Here is a 17,885-nt window from a genome sequence, read left to right as displayed (position 1 = left end):
TTATTCCTCATGCACACCTGCACTCCCCACAATGTAGGACATGTGCAAAAATAAAGCACATTTCGGTCCCATGGCATAGGTGGGTACTTGTAGGAGGGATAAGTGGGGAGTGAAGTCGTTCATTGAACAGGTTCCACAGGTCACATAGAACCATCATTAGCCGCCAAGTCAAAACAGTTTGACAGTCATAAGACTCATAAGTCATAATCTATTTGTTTTGCTTTCAGACAAGTCCTCTCTGTTTGGCGATAACAGTGAGAGTACCGAAGCAAGTGAAGATGAACCCCGGAAACACGCTAAATACAGCAAAGCCCAGGCCCGACAACGCTATAGGAAAGGCAAAACCTGATACCGCCCTTGTTTCTTACCGTTTGTGATAACTACAAACTAGGCTCCAATGAAAATGCCAGAATCGAAGTTTATAAAATGAGCCAATTGAACAAAAGTTTGAAATGCAAGTAATACCTACCTACATAATATTACCAACGTGAATTAAACAACATTTTACATGGTTTCAATCTACATGGGTGACTGTCTGTTATGGAGGCAAGGGGTTTCAAAGTGTTTCTTACACCTTTGCTCCTGTGGTTCCGTGGATGTAACTCCTGGGTTCGATTCTCAGCCGAGGCAGAAAAATATACCTCTCTTGGCAGTGGTTGCTGACTTGATGAGTGAAAGGTGGTGGAATCCTATCTGATACCTCGCGTAATAGACATGTGTAGAGTGAGTGAGTCTTATAAAAGAACTACTCTTTTCAGTGAACTACTCAGTGAGTCAGATCCTTAAACATGTAACTTACTCTTGATCTCCTGATAGCTTTGTGGGAGTTGAGTTATAGGTAGAGCATAGAATATAGTAATAGACTATACTCTATACTCCATTTATACTGTTAGAATGAGACTGAAAAGTCCCTTTACCTACCTCGGTGGTGTAGTGGTCAAGGCGTCCCTGTCGGCAGGCGGCTGAAATGTAAGTGACACTCTTTTTCACAGAAGTTAAGCAACGGTGTGGTTAGTACCTGGATGGGTGACCATCCGGGGAATCCGTGTGCTGCTGGGTTCCATGCAGGCTCCACTCAGGCTGGGTGAGGTTAAATTTAGGAGGCGGTTAGCTTGTCGCCGTTTGGTGGTACATTTAGGTAAGTTTGTACAAATCCCAAAAAGGCTTCGCGGGTCACAAAAATGGTCTAGCGGGCCAATACTGTTTATGGATACAATGTCACATTGTTATTTGGTGCACCTCTTTTATGTCAGCCCAGTTAGCTTGGAAGGTAGACCGCCCGCTTTGTTAGCGTTAGGCCGCGTTTAGATTTAGCCCGGGGTTCCCGGAACATCTGGTTATTCTCCTATCCTGTTTAGTGACGATAAGACCATTATCCCGTTCTTAAGTTCCCTCTATCAAACTTCTTTCAAAGTAAAAAAAGGCAGAAACGGGAAATCATGAACTAAGGAACTACTTAGCTACAAGAGACAAAACTCAGGATGTTTAACCCTTTGGAGGATCAAAATCAAATCATGAATGAAATCGGTGATTAAAACATCAATAATTTGATTATGAACACGAATTTATCAAAATTTTCTGGCGAAGCGTTTTGGTCCGGAGTCACATGTCACATTGCTCTTTTCAATTATTAGTATACGTAATACGTTCACAAGGGTGTCTCGACCGCGACAAAATTTTCACGTGTATCTAAAAAAAGCAGGAGGTTCCCAAAGCTCTGTTATGGACACACTGGTGGGAGTTTCCTCGGATCCTCGGTCTATGGCCCACATTGTGGATGCGCACTTAGGGTAGGTACTTAGGTTGAGAACATGAAAAGTGTAGTATCCTTGAGTCAAAGGTTACCACTAGGTGAGGTTCACGCCGGAGGCGTTCTCTACCACCTAACCCTTAGGGCTCCATTATTATGTGGTCAATTTCTCAAATAAATGAGTATGAAATCTTATGCCTTGACAGGGTTCGAACCCGCGCCCTCCTGTTTACCAGACGAACGTCTTGACCACTACGCCACCGAGACAGGTGCACTGAGAAAAAAATTGGTGACTGGGTGCCACAAGTTTAGGGTGGAAGAACTCTAGCTATTATTGGGTTACTTCCCCTGATTTAGGCTGTTGGAATGCTATATTAGTGTCGAGCTTCCCGATATAGAGTTCAATATTAGAGTGTCGGAACCCAGTCACACGATTGGGCTGCCGGCACCCTAATTTTTTTTCTCAGTGTGTTTTGGTACTCAATGGGTTAACATCCTGTATGATTAATACTTTTACGAGTACCACCTTCTAGAGTTGTGGTGTACCACATACTGGTAGTCTGTATAGTGTCGTAATAGCTATGACTGGAAACCCTATGTAATTAATTATTTTAATAATTACGTAGCTTGTACCTATGCCCTATGCGTGTGTTATTAGGTGCCTAAAATACAGACGACTGTCTCTCAAATACAAAGTAACTATCCAGTTTATTTTACCTCATTCCTAATACCTAGATACTTTTTTTCTGATCCTGAATAAGTTTCAGTTATTTTTCATAGTTAAGAAACTTCGTCTAACATTTTTCCAGAGGGCAACGTGCTCATGATGCTTGAGCAAATGGCCCCTTTTCGAGTAAAAACATAGAATTCACTTCGTTTTTTCAGATCCCTATTTGATACTATGTCTAGATATTATGTCCAGATTGCCCATATCTAATAGGTATTAATCTATCTCTAATCTCCTTGTATTCGAAACACGATTTCGCTTTTTGTAGGCAGGTTACTAAGATAGGTACCTAAGCACAGGGTCGCTCATAGGGGGGTCCATGCGGTCCCATTTGCCCCGGGATTCTCAAGGGGACCCTGAGCCATTATTATTACTATTTTTTTAATGGAAAAATACGACTACCTATTCCCGCCCGGTTAGGGTTTTATCCTAAACAGATAAGGTTCGTTCTCGGAACGGCTGGCTTTCTCCTATCCTGTCTTCCTCCTCTCATTGTTTTCGGGACGATAAGGCCTTAGCGGTTACAGTTCCCTGTGTAAAAAAAAATGTCTTGAGGACGGGTCCAATAGGAGTTGTCCCTAGGGGTCCCGGGGCCCCCATAGGATCGTCCCTGCCTATACAATGGTCATAGCTAGGAATGTATAAATGAGGATGTGTCGATTACTAGGTCCTATTTTCTATTAGTGATGTCTCCAGATCCAATTTGATTGATGAAGGTCTACCTAGGTTTGGTCATGTTGCTTATCAATGTTAGAGGTTCCTAAGTGCCTATTTGCCTAACCTTCTAGCTTCTAATCAGCACCCCTTTTTGGGGATCTCAGATCTAGGTCTACCTAGGTTTGGTCATGTTGCTTATCAATGTTAGAGGTTCCTAAGTGCCTATTTGCCTAACCTTCTAGCTTCTACTCAGCACCTCTTTTTGGGGATCTCAGATCTCAATCAAAATACACAGTGTTCCTTGGGGCAATCTCTATCTCTACTGTTTATGGATACAATGTCACATTGTTATTTGGTGCACCTCTTTTATGTCAGCCCAGTTAGCTTGGAAGGTAGACCGCCCGCTTTTTTAGCGCTAGGCCGCGGTTTAGATTTAGCCCGGGGTTCCCGGAACATCTGGTTTTTCTCCTATCCTGTTTAGTGACGATAAGACCCCCGTTCTTAAGTTCCCTCTATCAAACTTCTTTCAATTATAGTAAAAAAAGGCAGAAACGGGAAATAATTTTTTTTCTTTTATGGGTGTTTCATCGCCGTTTTTATTTCGTAGCAATGAAACGACTGCTATTAGACGCATGTGGTCTGTGTCGTAGCATGCCCATCCTACATTTAAAGTGATTTACTGTGTTTTACCACTGCTTTTCTCACCCTCTTCTCCAACTGACTGTTTCAGCGTTCGCCCCTCTGGTCCTACGCGGAGCCTGCCCCCAATGTACGCCCGCCGAAACCAGGCAGATCCAGAAGGTCCTCTCCCACGTCCAGAGGAACTACCCGAAGGAGTGGGCCAAGATCATCCAGCAGTTCACCGGGAATAAGTGAAACCCCGAGTGCGACAGATGGGAGAAACAGCGGTGAAACAGATGGGCTAGCGATACCTGACGTCTAAAAAGTAAAAAATGAACGTTGGTAGTTCCAGGTAAAATGTAACTAATGTGGAAGAAAAATTGATGGTTTAGGTAGGAGTATCACAAGTTTTAGGAGTCTAAAATTTGGTCTCGTCCGTCTACCAAAAAACTACTGTCACGTCACGCGAGCTCATGGGGATTCGGAAAGATGTAGTTCAAAGTTTTCCCATAATATTGTAGGTGGTTTCGTTAATGATAGCCACACTGCCCTCTCGTCAGGTCACGTGACGTGATAGTAATGTGTTTCTACCTTTGGCCTTATGATAATGCAACTTTAGCACGAAAAATTGCGTTCCTAATTCCCCATATTGGTTTTACTGTCCAAATAGCCAAAGTTTCCTCAAGTTTCTCCTGTCTGTCGGATTTCCTGAAATGGCTCAGATGGCAAAGATTGCCAGCCAAGAATATGATGTTCCTATTGATTTTGTCCCAAGAAGGGGTCTGTCTTCAGATTAGAAACAAATCGGCTATCAACATTTTTTTCCAAATTTTAAAGGAGAGATATCGCTTTACCTTCCACCTACATATCTATAGCTAAGTTCATAGGAAGGATACAGATAACTGCTAGGTTAAACGAAGATATTATTGTCTGCAAGCATGCTCATCTCATAGTTGATAGTATGTCCCTCAGTATAATAAAGCACCCATAGTTACTAATATTAAATTGTGATATTCTTAGACCATTTATACAAGAAGTAGTGTCATCCATGTTTTGAAAGTGGTGTCATCCAATCATCCATGGTTTGAAAACAAAAGAAACTGTTAAAATAAATGTAACTATTTTATATGTATAATACAATTTGTTGGTTTCAATTTAGCTACTTATTTTGAACTTTTAGCTGTCTTTCAAGAATTAATCATTCAATTTTGAAACCAGTCTAGCCTTTGAGAAGAAAAGAGAAGAGAAGAGAATTAGAAAGAAAAGGGGGAAAAGAGGAGAAGAGAAGAGAAAAGAAGATAGTAGATGAGAAGAGAAGATAGTAGATGAGAAATGAGAAGAGAATATGAAAGCAGAGAAAAGAATAAAGAACTCAATAGAAAATAAGAGTAAAGAGAACAGAACAGAAGAAAATGATAGAATAGAATATGTAGAAGAGAAGAGAATGGAATTAAAAGAAAATCGGAAAATAAATAGAATAATGTCAAAGAATCATAAATCATTGGCATTGATGAAGTTCAAGATCGACAATAATATTAATGTTATTGAATATTGAGATGATTCTATATCGACTATGTTACAGTGGCGTATAGTGATATTTTCAAAAGGGGAAGATATAAATCCATATTAGCTATTAGTTAACAATGGAGAAGGACAGGATAGGAGAAAGCCAGTCGTTCCGAGATTGAACCTTATCTGTCGAGGATAAAGTTCGGCCTGGGCGAGAATCGAACGTGTGACCTACAGCCGTGTTCACACATATATGACGACCGCCGATCGACTCTATTATCGATGTCGACTGAAACCGTACACTGCCTCGACAACATAGAGTTATCGTCGATCGACGGCCGTTGACTATGTGGGGATACAGCTTATCGATCAGAACGCTAACGCGCCATTGATTGAGATGATAAAAAATGATTCTATATCGAATCAGATGATGTAGACGAGTTAAGGTCGAGCGATGAGAATAATTCTTATGAGGGTCGAGATCAAAGTTAAAGGACAAGGTTACCAGCAGTGACGATAGATCTCGTAAAGTTCATCGGGACAGTACCGGATAATTGGGTACTTACTAGAGCTGTAAATTATCCGGATAATATCCGGATTCAAATCCGTATTCGAATAATTATCCGCATCCGGATATTCGGATATCCGGATAAATGTCACAGCTCTAGTACTTGCTGCATTTTACAGGAAAATTGAGTTGTGTGTGCTTTTCAACTGTGAACTTTATATCCTAAACAGATTAGATTCGTTTCTCCTATGTATGTTTTCTCCTATGTATGTGTAGTTTGTGCCCGGAATGGCTGGCTTTCTCCTATCCTGTAGGTATTCCTGTCCTTCTCTCTTCGATTTCGGGACGACAAGATCTCTGTTGTAACAATTGTCTCTATCAAATCCCCTTGGGGAAAAACATTACATCTGTTCTAACTGTTTACGAACCAAGTACTTAAGGAGTAAGTACAAAATAACGTAGATACAGGTATGTATGTTCGTACATAGGTGTAGGTATCTAACCTACGATAAACAAGAGTGATCAACCATTAATAAATCTTCGGGTATTAATTAGGTGTCAACATGTATTTTACCTATCGGTGTAACTACCTACCTATCATACTCATAGACATAGGTATTTATTTACATAATATTCGTGTGTTATGTAATTATTATATCCACGCCTATCTTATACTACATTCGGGGACAAGCTATCCGCCTCCTCAGGTTTTGACAGAGGGAACCTACCGTTTCGAAATTGAAGTGAGAAGAAGGACAGGATAGGAAAAAGTCAGCCGTTCTGAGAACGAACCCATGTTTGTTCTGTCTTTTTTCCATATCTTGTCCATCTCTCTTCAATTTCAGGACGATAATACTTCAATAGTTCCTCTATCAAACCTCTAAAAAACAGTGACCTTAAAAGCTTGAAATTGTAAACATTTCTTGGAATTCCCCCATTTTGGTGACGTGTTCTTTCACCACTTATGTGTGTAGATACCTACCTAGGTAGGTACCTAGCTTATAATAGGTCTACCTACCTACCTATGACTAAGGCAAATTGTGAACATTAGCTATAATTGATTGCTATAACATTTTAAATAGGTATTAGTGAATGACCCCATTGAAAGAACAAAGAACACGAGCAATAAGTACCTAAAGTAAGGATTTACCGTATTGTATGGCCGAAACGTGATTTAGTGTCGATAAAGTGAACAATACAGCCTCTATTTTGAAGTATCTTTAACAAGGGAATCCCCACACGGCTTATAATTGGACAGCATTAAACAGAAAAGAACCCTCCATAAGAGAGGAATTGCCTTATGAATGAACCATTCATAATTTTCTGCTCAATGCTGTCCGACTATTTCATAAGGAATGGAGGTTTTCACGGCTAAAATAGCATTAAAGTGTGTCCACACAGTAGACGCCGTCCATCGACGAGATGGATCTATGTTGTCGAGGCAGTGTGGACGGTTCAGTCGACATCGATTGACGGCCGTCTAGCGTCTTCTAGGTGTGGACATACGTTAGGATATACTTTTGCTTCGCCTTTTCCCGTGTACAGACGGTGTCGGCGTTTTTCGTCAGCCTCTCAATCAGCCCTAGCTAGGGTGATTGCTGTGGGCTGATATTTGGTTTTGGCTACAAATTTTACGAGTGAATGCCCTTCGCACTCAACCTTTGCTATTTCTTTAGCAAGGGAAACACGTTAGGGTAAATATACTAAGTGAACCTAAATTCAGTGATCAGTGAACGAACCATTGAGTGATCCATAGGGAACTCGTGCGTTCAACGAGCTATGGCCGCTGGCTATTTATTGATTGTTTACAATTTTACATAACGTGGATACAGGACACGTATAACCAAACAAGTTTATCGTCATTATGTTGTTGGGTATGTCCTCACGTATAGGTATTGTCATCTGGTTGAGTATGTCAAGGTCTTCGGCCAGGTCTGGCATCAACGTAACAAGACGTGCATTCAACGTGCTATCGCCAATAGCTAGGCCGGCCACTCACTATTAGGACTTGATAGGTACGGCCTGTCAGGTCTACCTGATAGTAAGTGGCCAGAACTAGTTGTTTACTTCCACTACCTTCTGTGCAGTATCAGACCATTACCTTCTGTGCAGTATCAGACCAGCCACTCAGACCGTCGGAATATGTGTAGCGGAAAAAGGTTCCCGCACGGGGCGGTTCATTCCCGGAGAGGGTTTAGACAGGGTTCATTCCCGGAACAGCTGGCTTTCTATCCTGTCCTCTTTTGAATTTGGGTCGATAGTAGATACCTCTGTTGTTATAGTTCCGCCTATCAAACTTCTTAACTTCTTCTATCCTGCTCTCCTCTCCTGTGGGGATTTTCGGACAAAAGACCTTCCTTTTTTACTTGACGGCTGGCTTTTTTCTGTCCTTTCCTCCTCTCTTCAATTTCGGGACGAACAGAACTTCGTTGTCACACTTCCCTCTTCTCCCTATCAAACTTCTCCGAAAAAGAAATCAAAAATCAACCGTGTGAAAAAAATCAACAGATGAACTACGCTGATAACACAAGCCGATGCCACCTTTTCTTCTCATGATGTGCGTGGCACAATGTCTATTGTGCACGGGAGAGCTGTCGCCTGCGTGTGTTCCGGGATCCTGCTCGCGGTCATGTGCGATCGTGAGACGGATATTGTGATGTTGAAGCGACTCAACGCACAACCCAACTTCGTGTTGACTCCCGAGGTATGAAACACTTTTCTTTTTTACCTCCGTGGCCGATTTCGATGGCCCAGTGTTCTGTGGCCGAGGCCTTTTGTTGTAAACACGATGTAATAATGTTGTTAAACCCATAAAATACACGAGATCTTGTGTTAGACTGCCGGGGTAAAGGGTCTTTTCAGCCTCATTCGAGCAGGATAAACAAGGTATATTCTATTTCATGTATTCTTTTCTCTTCTCTTCTCTTCTCTTCTCTTCTGTCTTCTCTTCTCTTCTCTTCTTGACCCTATCGTTTCCATTCCCACAGAAAGTCATCTCAAACGTTACCTATCCGATCTTCCTCCGCTTCACCAACCAAGAGCAGAAGGACACTTTCCTACGTCTCTACGACCTAGTTCACTATGAACGTCGTGACCCGAACTTTCTGAACAAGATGTTCGACACCGATATTACCCTGGACAGGATGGAAAGCACGGAATTGAAGTTGCAGATCCATGGCTTCAGGACCATGAACGTTCCGTTTCTGTATAAGGTGAAATGAAAATGTCCGTTTCAAAATGTCCGGGGAACTTTTTGTAGCCCTTGACCTGTACTATTCGCCATTTTCGGCTTGACATAGCTTTGTGATACACCCTGTATAAAAAAAAGTAAAAAATCAAATCAAATCAAAGGTACATCCAGTACTTTTGGCAGGGCTATATTTAGGGAGGGGGCGAGGGCTCCCCCCTCGACGTTTAAGGGAACTTTAACTGCTAAGGTCTTATCGTCCCGAAATCGAAGAGAGAAGGAAGACAGGATAGGAGAAAGCCAGCCGTTTCGAGAACGAACATTGTCCCTTCAGGATAAAATCCGCACCGGGCGGGAATCGAACCCGCGGCCTAGCGCTTACCAGGTAGACGCTCTACCAACTAAGCTAACTAGGCTGGCTCAAATTTTTCTGTCTTTGACTCATGTTCTCATTTGTTTTGTGTGTTAGCTCATGGATAAACTGTGCAACGTCCTCAAGTATAATCACTGGAGGACCAACATCGTGACAATATATCAGACCAGGTAAGATCATAGCATGCCCATCCCGTAGTATGTCCCTCATCAGATGGGGGGACAAACATAGGTATTTATTCTATGAATGGGGGTACATCTCAACAAAAAATAGACAGGACATTTTATCAAAGAAAGTGGAAAAAGGATTTTTTTTTTAATAAAATGTTGTCTTAAATCCATTTTCCCCCCTTTCTCATCTCTTTCTTTGTAATTGTTGTTCTGTCTTATTGAAAAATAAAGTTAATTATTATTTTGAAAAAAAAAAAACAATAAAAACAAAACAAACAAACAAAAACAAAAAAAAAAAAAGATGGACGATAACAGACACATTCAGACACAATACTTCCGATTGGGTCAACACGAGAAAACCAGAAACTCCAGAAAGTAACCCGTTGAGAGCTTTCCTCAACTCTTCATCCCGTTCTTAGCTGAATTCCCTTTAGGGGTGAGCTAGGTATTCATTTCTAACAAAAGTCACAACTTTAGGTCGAGGTTGTGTGTGTGTGTGTCTTTTCAAACTGGCGGGCCGCCAGTTTGACATGCCTGCTTTAACCCATCAAATATACGAGACCTTGTTTAGACTGCTGGGGTGAAAGGACTTTTCAGTTCTATTCGGGCAGGATAAACAAGGTATATTCTATTCTACTCCGTTGTTTCGCCAGGTATACCAAAAATTTCGACAGCACCGGCACCGAGCAGCTGCAGACCGACGGTATCATCGTCAAGCTCCGCAACCGCAAGGTCAAGTTCGACTGGATGCGACAGACCCGCCTTAAAATGCTCAAGCGGCCCAAGGACGAACGCAAGATCGGGTTCAACATCCATCTCCAGCGGCACGCTAAGTATAGGGACCGAAACTTCACGGTCTACATTGACGAGCATCTGTCAACGCACAAGAAGAATTTGTTCCTGGTGGCCCGCGGACGGTGTCAGATAATGAACTGGTTGCATTGCTGGACTTGGGATGGACATGTGTATGTGCGGAAGGGGGTTAATACTTCGACCATCCGGGTTGATACGTTTGAGGACATTGATAAATATATCCATTAATAGGCTAATACATAATATCCATCAATAGGTTATCCATCAAACACCCCATCAGTAGATGATAAAATGTACCAAATGCAGAACAGCTGTGCATGATGTGCCGCACCTCTTTGAATATCCAGCCAACCGCACCACATTATAATAATAGTGCTTATTCATACTGCTCGCATAGGACTGAAAAGTCCCTTTACTCCAGCAGTAGGCTACTACTATTATTGTGTTCAAATTCTCAAGTTATATTGAGGATAAAATTCCATACTTCGGCTGGGATTGAACTCACGCCCTCCTGTTTATCAGGCGAGCGTCTTGACCACTACACCACCGAGGCAGAATGAATCCCTCGGCACTCTGGACAAACCCCCTGGAGGTGGCTGCTTTCCTTGGATTGGAGGGGGAAGATTGAAATGTCGACACAAACGTTAACAACAATAGGCTAACCTTAACTTTCAATTTTGAGGTTGAGTGCGTTGAAAATTAAGAGTCTATAGAGGGTCTCTATCATTTTCAAAGGTTTGGTTTTACAGGCGACTACGCTCTTCTAAAAGTCACAGTGTCCCGTTCGCACGAACAATTCATCAATCATTATACCTACCTACACCCACCACATACATAATAATTGTGTATTTATGATATTGAATCAAAAAACATGTTTTTTTTCCGTTTGTTGTTTTGTTTTTGTCTTTGATTTTGTAAATAAAATAAATACCCAACGAATAGGAAAGTACCTAGGTATTTCTATTTTATTTTAACTCGCGACTTGCCATTCTTAGGCTGCCAAAGGCGTCTCGTTATAACTCTCCTATGAAAATGATGGTCTCTAGATTTGATTTTTCAGGCAACTACGCCTACGCTTGCAATGGGTGCTGGGCCTTTCAGGCTAGTCTTAGGCTGTCAAAGGCGTTTCGCTATAGTTCTCATATGAAAATGATGGTCTCTAGGTTTTCTGTTTCGGGCAATGCTCTTCCAATGTGCGTACGCGCAGGGTGACGGGCCTCAGGCCATTCTTAGGCTGCCAAAGGCGTTTCCGTATAGTTCTCCCGTTTCATTTTGTCCAGACAATCCTTGCCATAGAAAGCCCGGACCATGATGGCATCTTTGCCATTGTCGTTGAAGAAGTGGAACAGCAGTCTGTCCTCCATGCCAGGCCCGAGAGAGTAGCTTCCGTCCATACAGCAACGCACTAGGCCGGCCGGCTTACCATCCGGGCCTTTTACTGGAAGAGAGAAGTGAATTAATATTAAGTAAAAGGGGTTCTATATTTTATATCTTGCACATTGCATATTCAATCAATTTTTACGGCGTTCATACAATTTCAGTGACCATTCAAATTCGATTTCGGGACACTTGCCAGCCTAGTTAGCTTAGTTGGTAGTGCGTCTGCCTTGTAAGCGCTAGGCCGCGGATTCGATTCCCGCCCGGGGCGGATGTTATCCTGATGGGATAATGTTCGTTCTCGGAACGGCTGGCTTTTTCCTATCCTGTCTTCCTTCTCTCTTCGATTTCGGGACGATAAGACCATAGCAATTACAGTTCCCTCTCAAACCTCATAAAAAAAAAGATTTCGGGACAGACCTCTCAGCCTCTCAGTTACTTATATCAGCCTGCCAGCCTAGTTAGCTAGGTGGTTAGCGTGTCTGCCTTATAAGTACTACGTAACGAGCTCGATTCCCGCCCGGGGCGAATTTTATCAAAACTTTTGGGGGAGGGGGGGAAACTTACCAACACCATGCGTCACATGCGCGCACCGCCCGTCCGTCAGTTTGGACAGGTTGAACAGGGGATACAAGTGTGCCTGAACGTCCGCTTTCAGCTTGGTCTGGCAGTTGGCTATGGACTCGGCATTACCCGGTATGCACAGTTTGGCCGGGGCCAGGTTAGTCGAGTCGAGAAGGCCCGGGAAGGATTCCTCTGTCGGATGGAATGATTGCTACTATTAGGCTGATTTTCCGAGATCTTTTATAAATGCTGATTTTATGATTTCTAAGATCTTTCTGAGATACTTTTTTTAAGCTAAATTTTAGCTTGGATATATCAATTTAGATTGTTAAAATTAATTATTTTGTAAGTGTATGTAGGTAGGTATATTTATTAATGAAAAAAATAAAGATATTTAAATTCTAATAAATTTTTAAAAAATAATTTAGCCTGCAAACAAAAGGAAAAAATGTTGAATAACTGGGGTCATTCAATAATATTATACATAGAAAACTTAGTTACCTGTAGGTCCTGGCGTAGATGAGGAATGGTCCAAGGAGAAAACTGTGGAAAAATTGAATTAAAAAAAATAACCTTTCGGAAAATCTTCCTTTAGGAAACTTATCCTCCGCTTCACCAACCAAGAGCAGAAGGACACTTTCCTACGTCTCTACGACCTAGTTCACTATGAACGTCGTGACCCGAACTTTCTGAACAAGATGTTCGACACCGATATTACCCTGGACAGGATGGAAAGCACGGAATTGAAGTTGCAGATCCATGGCTTCAGGACCATGAACGTTCCGTTTCTGTATAAGGTGAAATGAAAATGTCCGTTTCAAAATGTCCGGGGAACTTTTTGTAGCCCTTGACCTGTACTATTCGCCATTTTCGGCTTGACATAGCTTTGTGATACACCCTGTATAAAAAAAAGTAAAAAATCAAATCAAATCAAAGGTACATCCAGTACTTTTGGCAGGGCTATATTTAGGGAGGGGGCGAGGGCTCCCCCCTCGACGTTTAAGGGAACTTTAACTGCTAAGGTCTTATCGTCCCGAAATCGAAGAGAGAAGGAAGACAGGATAGGAGAAAGCCAGCCGTTTCGAGAACGAACATTGTCCCTTCAGGATAAAATCCGCACCGGGCGGGAATCGAACCCGCGGCCTAGCGCTTACCAGGTAGACGCTCTACCAACTAAGCTAACTAGGCTGGCTCAAATTTTTCTGTCTTTGACTCATGTTCTCATTTGTTTTGTGTGTTAGCTCATGGATAAACTGTGCAACGTCCTCAAGTATAATCACTGGAGGACCAACATCGTGACAATATATCAGACCAGGTAAGATCATAGCATGCCCATCCCGTAGTATGTCCCTCATCAGATGGGGGGACAAACATAGGTATTTATTCTATGAATGGGGGTACATCTCAACAAAAAATAGACAGGACATTTTATCAAAGAAAGTGGAAAAAGGATTTTTTTTTTAATAAAATGTTGTCTTAAATCCATTTTCCCCCCTTTCTCATCTCTTTCTTTGTAATTGTTGTTCTGTCTTATTGAAAAATAAAGTTAATTATTATTTTGAAAAAAAAAAAACAATAAAAACAAAACAAACAAACAAAAACAAAAAAAAAAAAAGATGGACGATAACAGACACATTCAGACACAATACTTCCGATTGGGTCAACACGAGAAAACCAGAAACTCCAGAAAGTAACCCGTTGAGAGCTTTCCTCAACTCTTCATCCCGTTCTTAGCTGAATTCCCTTTAGGGGTGAGCTAGGTATTCATTTCTAACAAAAGTCACAACTTTAGGTCGAGGTTGTGTGTGTGTGTGTCTTTTCAAACTGGCGGGCCGCCAGTTTGACATGCCTGCTTTAACCCATCAAATATACGAGACCTTGTTTAGACTGCTGGGGTGAAAGGACTTTTCAGTTCTATTCGGGCAGGATAAACAAGGTATATTCTATTCTACTCCGTTGTTTCGCCAGGTATACCAAAAATTTCGACAGCACCGGCACCGAGCAGCTGCAGACCGACGGTATCATCGTCAAGCTCCGCAACCGCAAGGTCAAGTTCGACTGGATGCGACAGACCCGCCTTAAAATGCTCAAGCGGCCCAAGGACGAACGCAAGATCGGGTTCAACATCCATCTCCAGCGGCACGCTAAGTATAGGGACCGAAACTTCACGGTCTACATTGACGAGCATCTGTCAACGCACAAGAAGAATTTGTTCCTGGTGGCCCGCGGACGGTGTCAGATAATGAACTGGTTGCATTGCTGGACTTGGGATGGACATGTGTATGTGCGGAAGGGGGTTAATAGTTCGACCATCCGGGTTGATACGTTTGAGGACATTGATAAATATATCCATTAATAGGCTAATACCTACATAATATCCATCAATCACCCCATCAGTAGATGATAAATGTACCAAATGCAGAACAGCTGTGCATGATGTGCCGCACCTCTTTGAATGTCCAGCCAACCCCACCACATTACCTATGTAGGTACCTACATATGTAGGTACCTGCCTATGTAGGTACCTATCTACCTACCTATAATAGTGCTTATTTATACTGCTCGCATAGGACTGAAAAGTCCCTTTACTCCAGCAGTAGGCTACTACTATTATTGTGTTCAAATTCTCAAGTTATATTAAGGATAAAATTCCATACTTCGGCTGGGATTGAACTCACGCCCTCCTGTTTACCAGGCGAGCGCCTTGACCACTACACCACCGAGGCAGAATAAATCCCTCGGCACTCTGGACAAACCCCCTGGAGGTGGCTGCTTTCCTTGGATTGGAGGGGGAAGATTGAAATGTCGACACAAACGTTAACAACAATAGGCTAACCCTTTCAATTTTGAGGTTGAGTGCGTTGAAAATTAAGAGTCTATAGAGGGTCTCTATCATTTTCAAAGGTTTGGTTTTACAGGCGACTACGCTCTTCTAAAAGTCACAGTGTCCCGTTCGCACGAACAGTATTCATCAATCATTATACCTACCTACACCCACCATTACCACCACATACATAATAATTGTGTATTTATGATATTGAATCAAAAAACATGTTTTTTTTTTTCGTTTGTTGTTTTGTTTTTGTCTTTGATTTTGTAAATAAAATAAATACCCAACGAATAGGAAAGTACCTATTTCTATTTTATTTTAACTCGCGACTTGCCATTCTTAGGCTGCCAAAGGCGTTTCGTTATAACTCTCCTATGAAAATGATGGTCTCTAGATTTGATTTTTCAGGCAACTACGCCTACGCTTGCAATGGGTGCCGGGCCTTTCAGGCTAGTCTTAGGCTGTCAAAGGCGTTTCGCTATAGTTCTCATATGAAAATGATGGTCTCTAGGTTTGAAAGCGGTTGAAGATGGAGAACAGCCGAATGAAGGGGTTAGTGAGATGTAAGGCGGTGTGTCATTTTTACTTTCTATTACTATTATGTCTGTACAGTTATTATTAATGCTTTTTTAACCTCTAAGGCCAGCCACTCACTATCAGGTACAACTGACAGGTACCTACACTTGATGTCAGGTATACCTGATAGTGCCTGAATTTTATGGCACAAAAGATCTAACCAGGATCTGGCCCTACTTATACCAATACTAAATACCTGATAGTGTGTGGAAGCAAGAACATGTCTATGAGGCGAACTGATACCTGATGTTGAAATTTCGATCAGATCCAACTGACCCTTGACAGATACCTGATCAGGTCTATCTGATAGTGTGTGTGCTCATCAGGACATCAGGTCTATCTGATAGTGAGTGGCTGGCTGGCCTAATGGATTGCATCCAATTGATTCTAGCCAACGAAAAGCCCGTTCTTATTTGTTGTCAGTTTCATCCCACTTCACACGACACGATTTTTTTCCGAACGACAAGTGGGAACGGGCCTTAAGTGGACTGGAATGTACTGGACGTCACTGATGGTGTTTACACAGACCAGTATTTTCTTAAACTCTAGGTTTACTGAAAACTATGTGGTTAAAATTTGGCAATGGTGTTATTTTCATGTTTTAGGATCCAACTTACCGACTGAGTAGTCTACAGAAAAGAGCCGTTTGTCAGTTTCATCCCACTTCACACGACACGATTTTTTTCCGAACGACAAGTGGGAACGGGCCTTAAGTGGACTGGAATGTACTGGACGCCACTGGTGTTTACACAGACCAGTATTTCTTAAACTCTAGGTTTACTGAAAACTCTGTGGTTAAAATTTGGCAATAGTGTTATTTACTTGTTTTAGGATCCAACTTACCGACTGAGTAGTCTACAGAAAAGAGCCGTTCTAACTCACTCGGAGATTTGTATAATCCTAACCCATCTTCTGGGACAGTTGCCCTTACACCTAATAGGTACCTTACACAATCATTAGTAATGTCATTATTTCCAAATAATGATGATGAAAAATCAGAAAATCCGGAATTCCATCATTGGTAATGACATTACTAATGATCATGTAAGGTACCTATAAGTGTCAAAGTGGGCTTTTTGTGTATGGCGTTAAGCTGGTTCTAACTAACTCACTCTTTCCAATTCTCTATGACTTTTAGTAAGTTGTATAAAATTGCCAAATTTCTTTTCTACATTTTTACTTTCTATTTTTATTATTATTATTATTATTTTTTTTTTTAAAGAAAATTTATAGGTAAAATACTGGTTCTTCCAAAAGCTGTTTCATCCAAAAGAGACCCAAGTAGGGTTAGGCCTTTCTTATAAAAGTCTTCAATAATGGACTAACTTACACAAAATAGTCAGAGGTAGGAACAAAATTGGTTTCTTCATTTTCCAGATGTTTTAAGCTGGAAAATCTCCAGGACCAATACCTACAGGGTGTAAATCTCTACTAGTTTTGGTTCGGGAAGCGTAGGTTGTCCGGGGAACTTTTTGTAGCCCTTGACCTGTACTATTCGCCATTTTCGGCTTGACATAGCTTTGTGATACACCCTGTATAAAAAAAGTAAAAAATCAAATCAAAGATACATCCAGTACTTTTGGCAGGGCTGTATTTAGGGAGGGGGCGAGGGCTCCCCCCTCGAGGTTTACGGGAACTGTAACTGCTATGGTCTTATCGTCCCGAAATCGAAGAGAGAAGGAAGACAGGATAGGAGAAAGCCAGCCGTTCCGTATGGTCTTATCGTCCCGAAATCGAAGAGAGAAGGAAGACAGGATAGGAGAAAGCCAGCCGTTCCGAGAACGAACATTGTCCCTTCAGGATAAAATCCGCCCCGGGCAGGAATCGAACCCGCGGCCTAGCTCTTACCAGGTAGACGCTCTACCAACTAAGTTAACTAGGGTGGCTCAAATTTTCTGTATTTGACTCAAGTTCTCATTTGTTTTGTGTGTTAGCTCATGGATAAACTGTGCAACGTCCTCAAGTATAATCACTGGAGGTCCAACATCGTGACAATATATCAGACCAGGTAAGATCATAGCATGCCCATCCCGTAGTATGTCCCTCATCAGATGGGGGACATACGTAGGTATTTATTCTATGAATGGGGGTACATCTCAACAAAAAAAAGAGGGACTATAAAAAGAGTAGATCAGCGCTAGCTAGGGGACAATACACAGGGAGTAGACTAGTCAATTCCGAGTTGTGCGAAGGGCATCCCACTCGGAAATTTGTTTAGCAAAA

The 17,885-nt window shown here is 41.9% G+C and overlaps 3 protein-coding genes across 4 annotated transcripts; 2 read left to right on the top strand and 1 right to left on the bottom strand.

Annotated features, from left to right (window-relative positions):
* Nucleotides 1-426: 426 nt before the first annotated feature.
* On the top strand, nt 427-4,401 carry LOC108253301 (ejaculatory bulb-specific protein 3). Its single transcript, XM_017447016.2, has 3 exons — nt 427-458; nt 935-969; nt 3,865-4,401. Exons 1-3 carry the CDS (start codon nt 427-429, stop codon nt 4,008-4,010), a joined length of 213 nt encoding a protein of 70 aa, XP_017302505.1. The 3' UTR covers nt 4,011-4,401.
* Nucleotides 4,402-8,412: 4,011 nt separating this feature from the next.
* Nucleotides 8,413-14,730, top strand: LOC103516349. 2 transcript variants are annotated; one of them, XM_026828782.1, is made up of 5 exons: nt 8,413-8,476; nt 8,760-8,984; nt 9,429-9,502; nt 10,156-10,554; nt 14,628-14,730. In XM_026828782.1, exons 1-4 carry the CDS (start codon nt 8,429-8,431, stop codon nt 10,541-10,543), a joined length of 735 nt encoding a protein of 244 aa, XP_026684583.1. In that variant the 5' UTR covers nt 8,413-8,428; the 3' UTR covers nt 10,544-10,554; nt 14,628-14,730. The 2 variants fall into 2 exon arrangements, with proteins under 2 accessions (XP_026684583.1, XP_008479534.1); XM_008481312.3 differs by lacking the exon at nt 14,628-14,730 and having other exon boundaries at nt 10,156-11,143.
* On the bottom strand, nt 11,427-17,101 carry LOC103516350. The gene is made up of 4 exons (XM_008481313.3): nt 16,993-17,101; nt 12,758-12,799; nt 12,260-12,448; nt 11,427-11,753 (listed from the first exon to the last, which is right to left on the bottom strand). Exons 1-4 carry the CDS (start codon nt 17,030-17,032, stop codon nt 11,545-11,547), a joined length of 480 nt encoding a protein of 159 aa, XP_008479535.1. The 5' UTR covers nt 17,033-17,101; the 3' UTR covers nt 11,427-11,544.
* Nucleotides 17,102-17,885: the final 784 nt, after the last annotated feature.

Source organism: Diaphorina citri, unplaced genomic scaffold (assembly GCF_000475195.1).
Source record: "Diaphorina citri unplaced genomic scaffold, Diaci psyllid genome assembly version 1.1 scaffold1551, whole genome shotgun sequence".
NCBI classification, from domain to species: domain Eukaryota; kingdom Metazoa; phylum Arthropoda; class Insecta; order Hemiptera; family Psyllidae; genus Diaphorina; species Diaphorina citri.
Note: the sequence above shows the minus strand (reverse complement) of the source record. Positions and strands in the feature narration are given on the sequence as shown.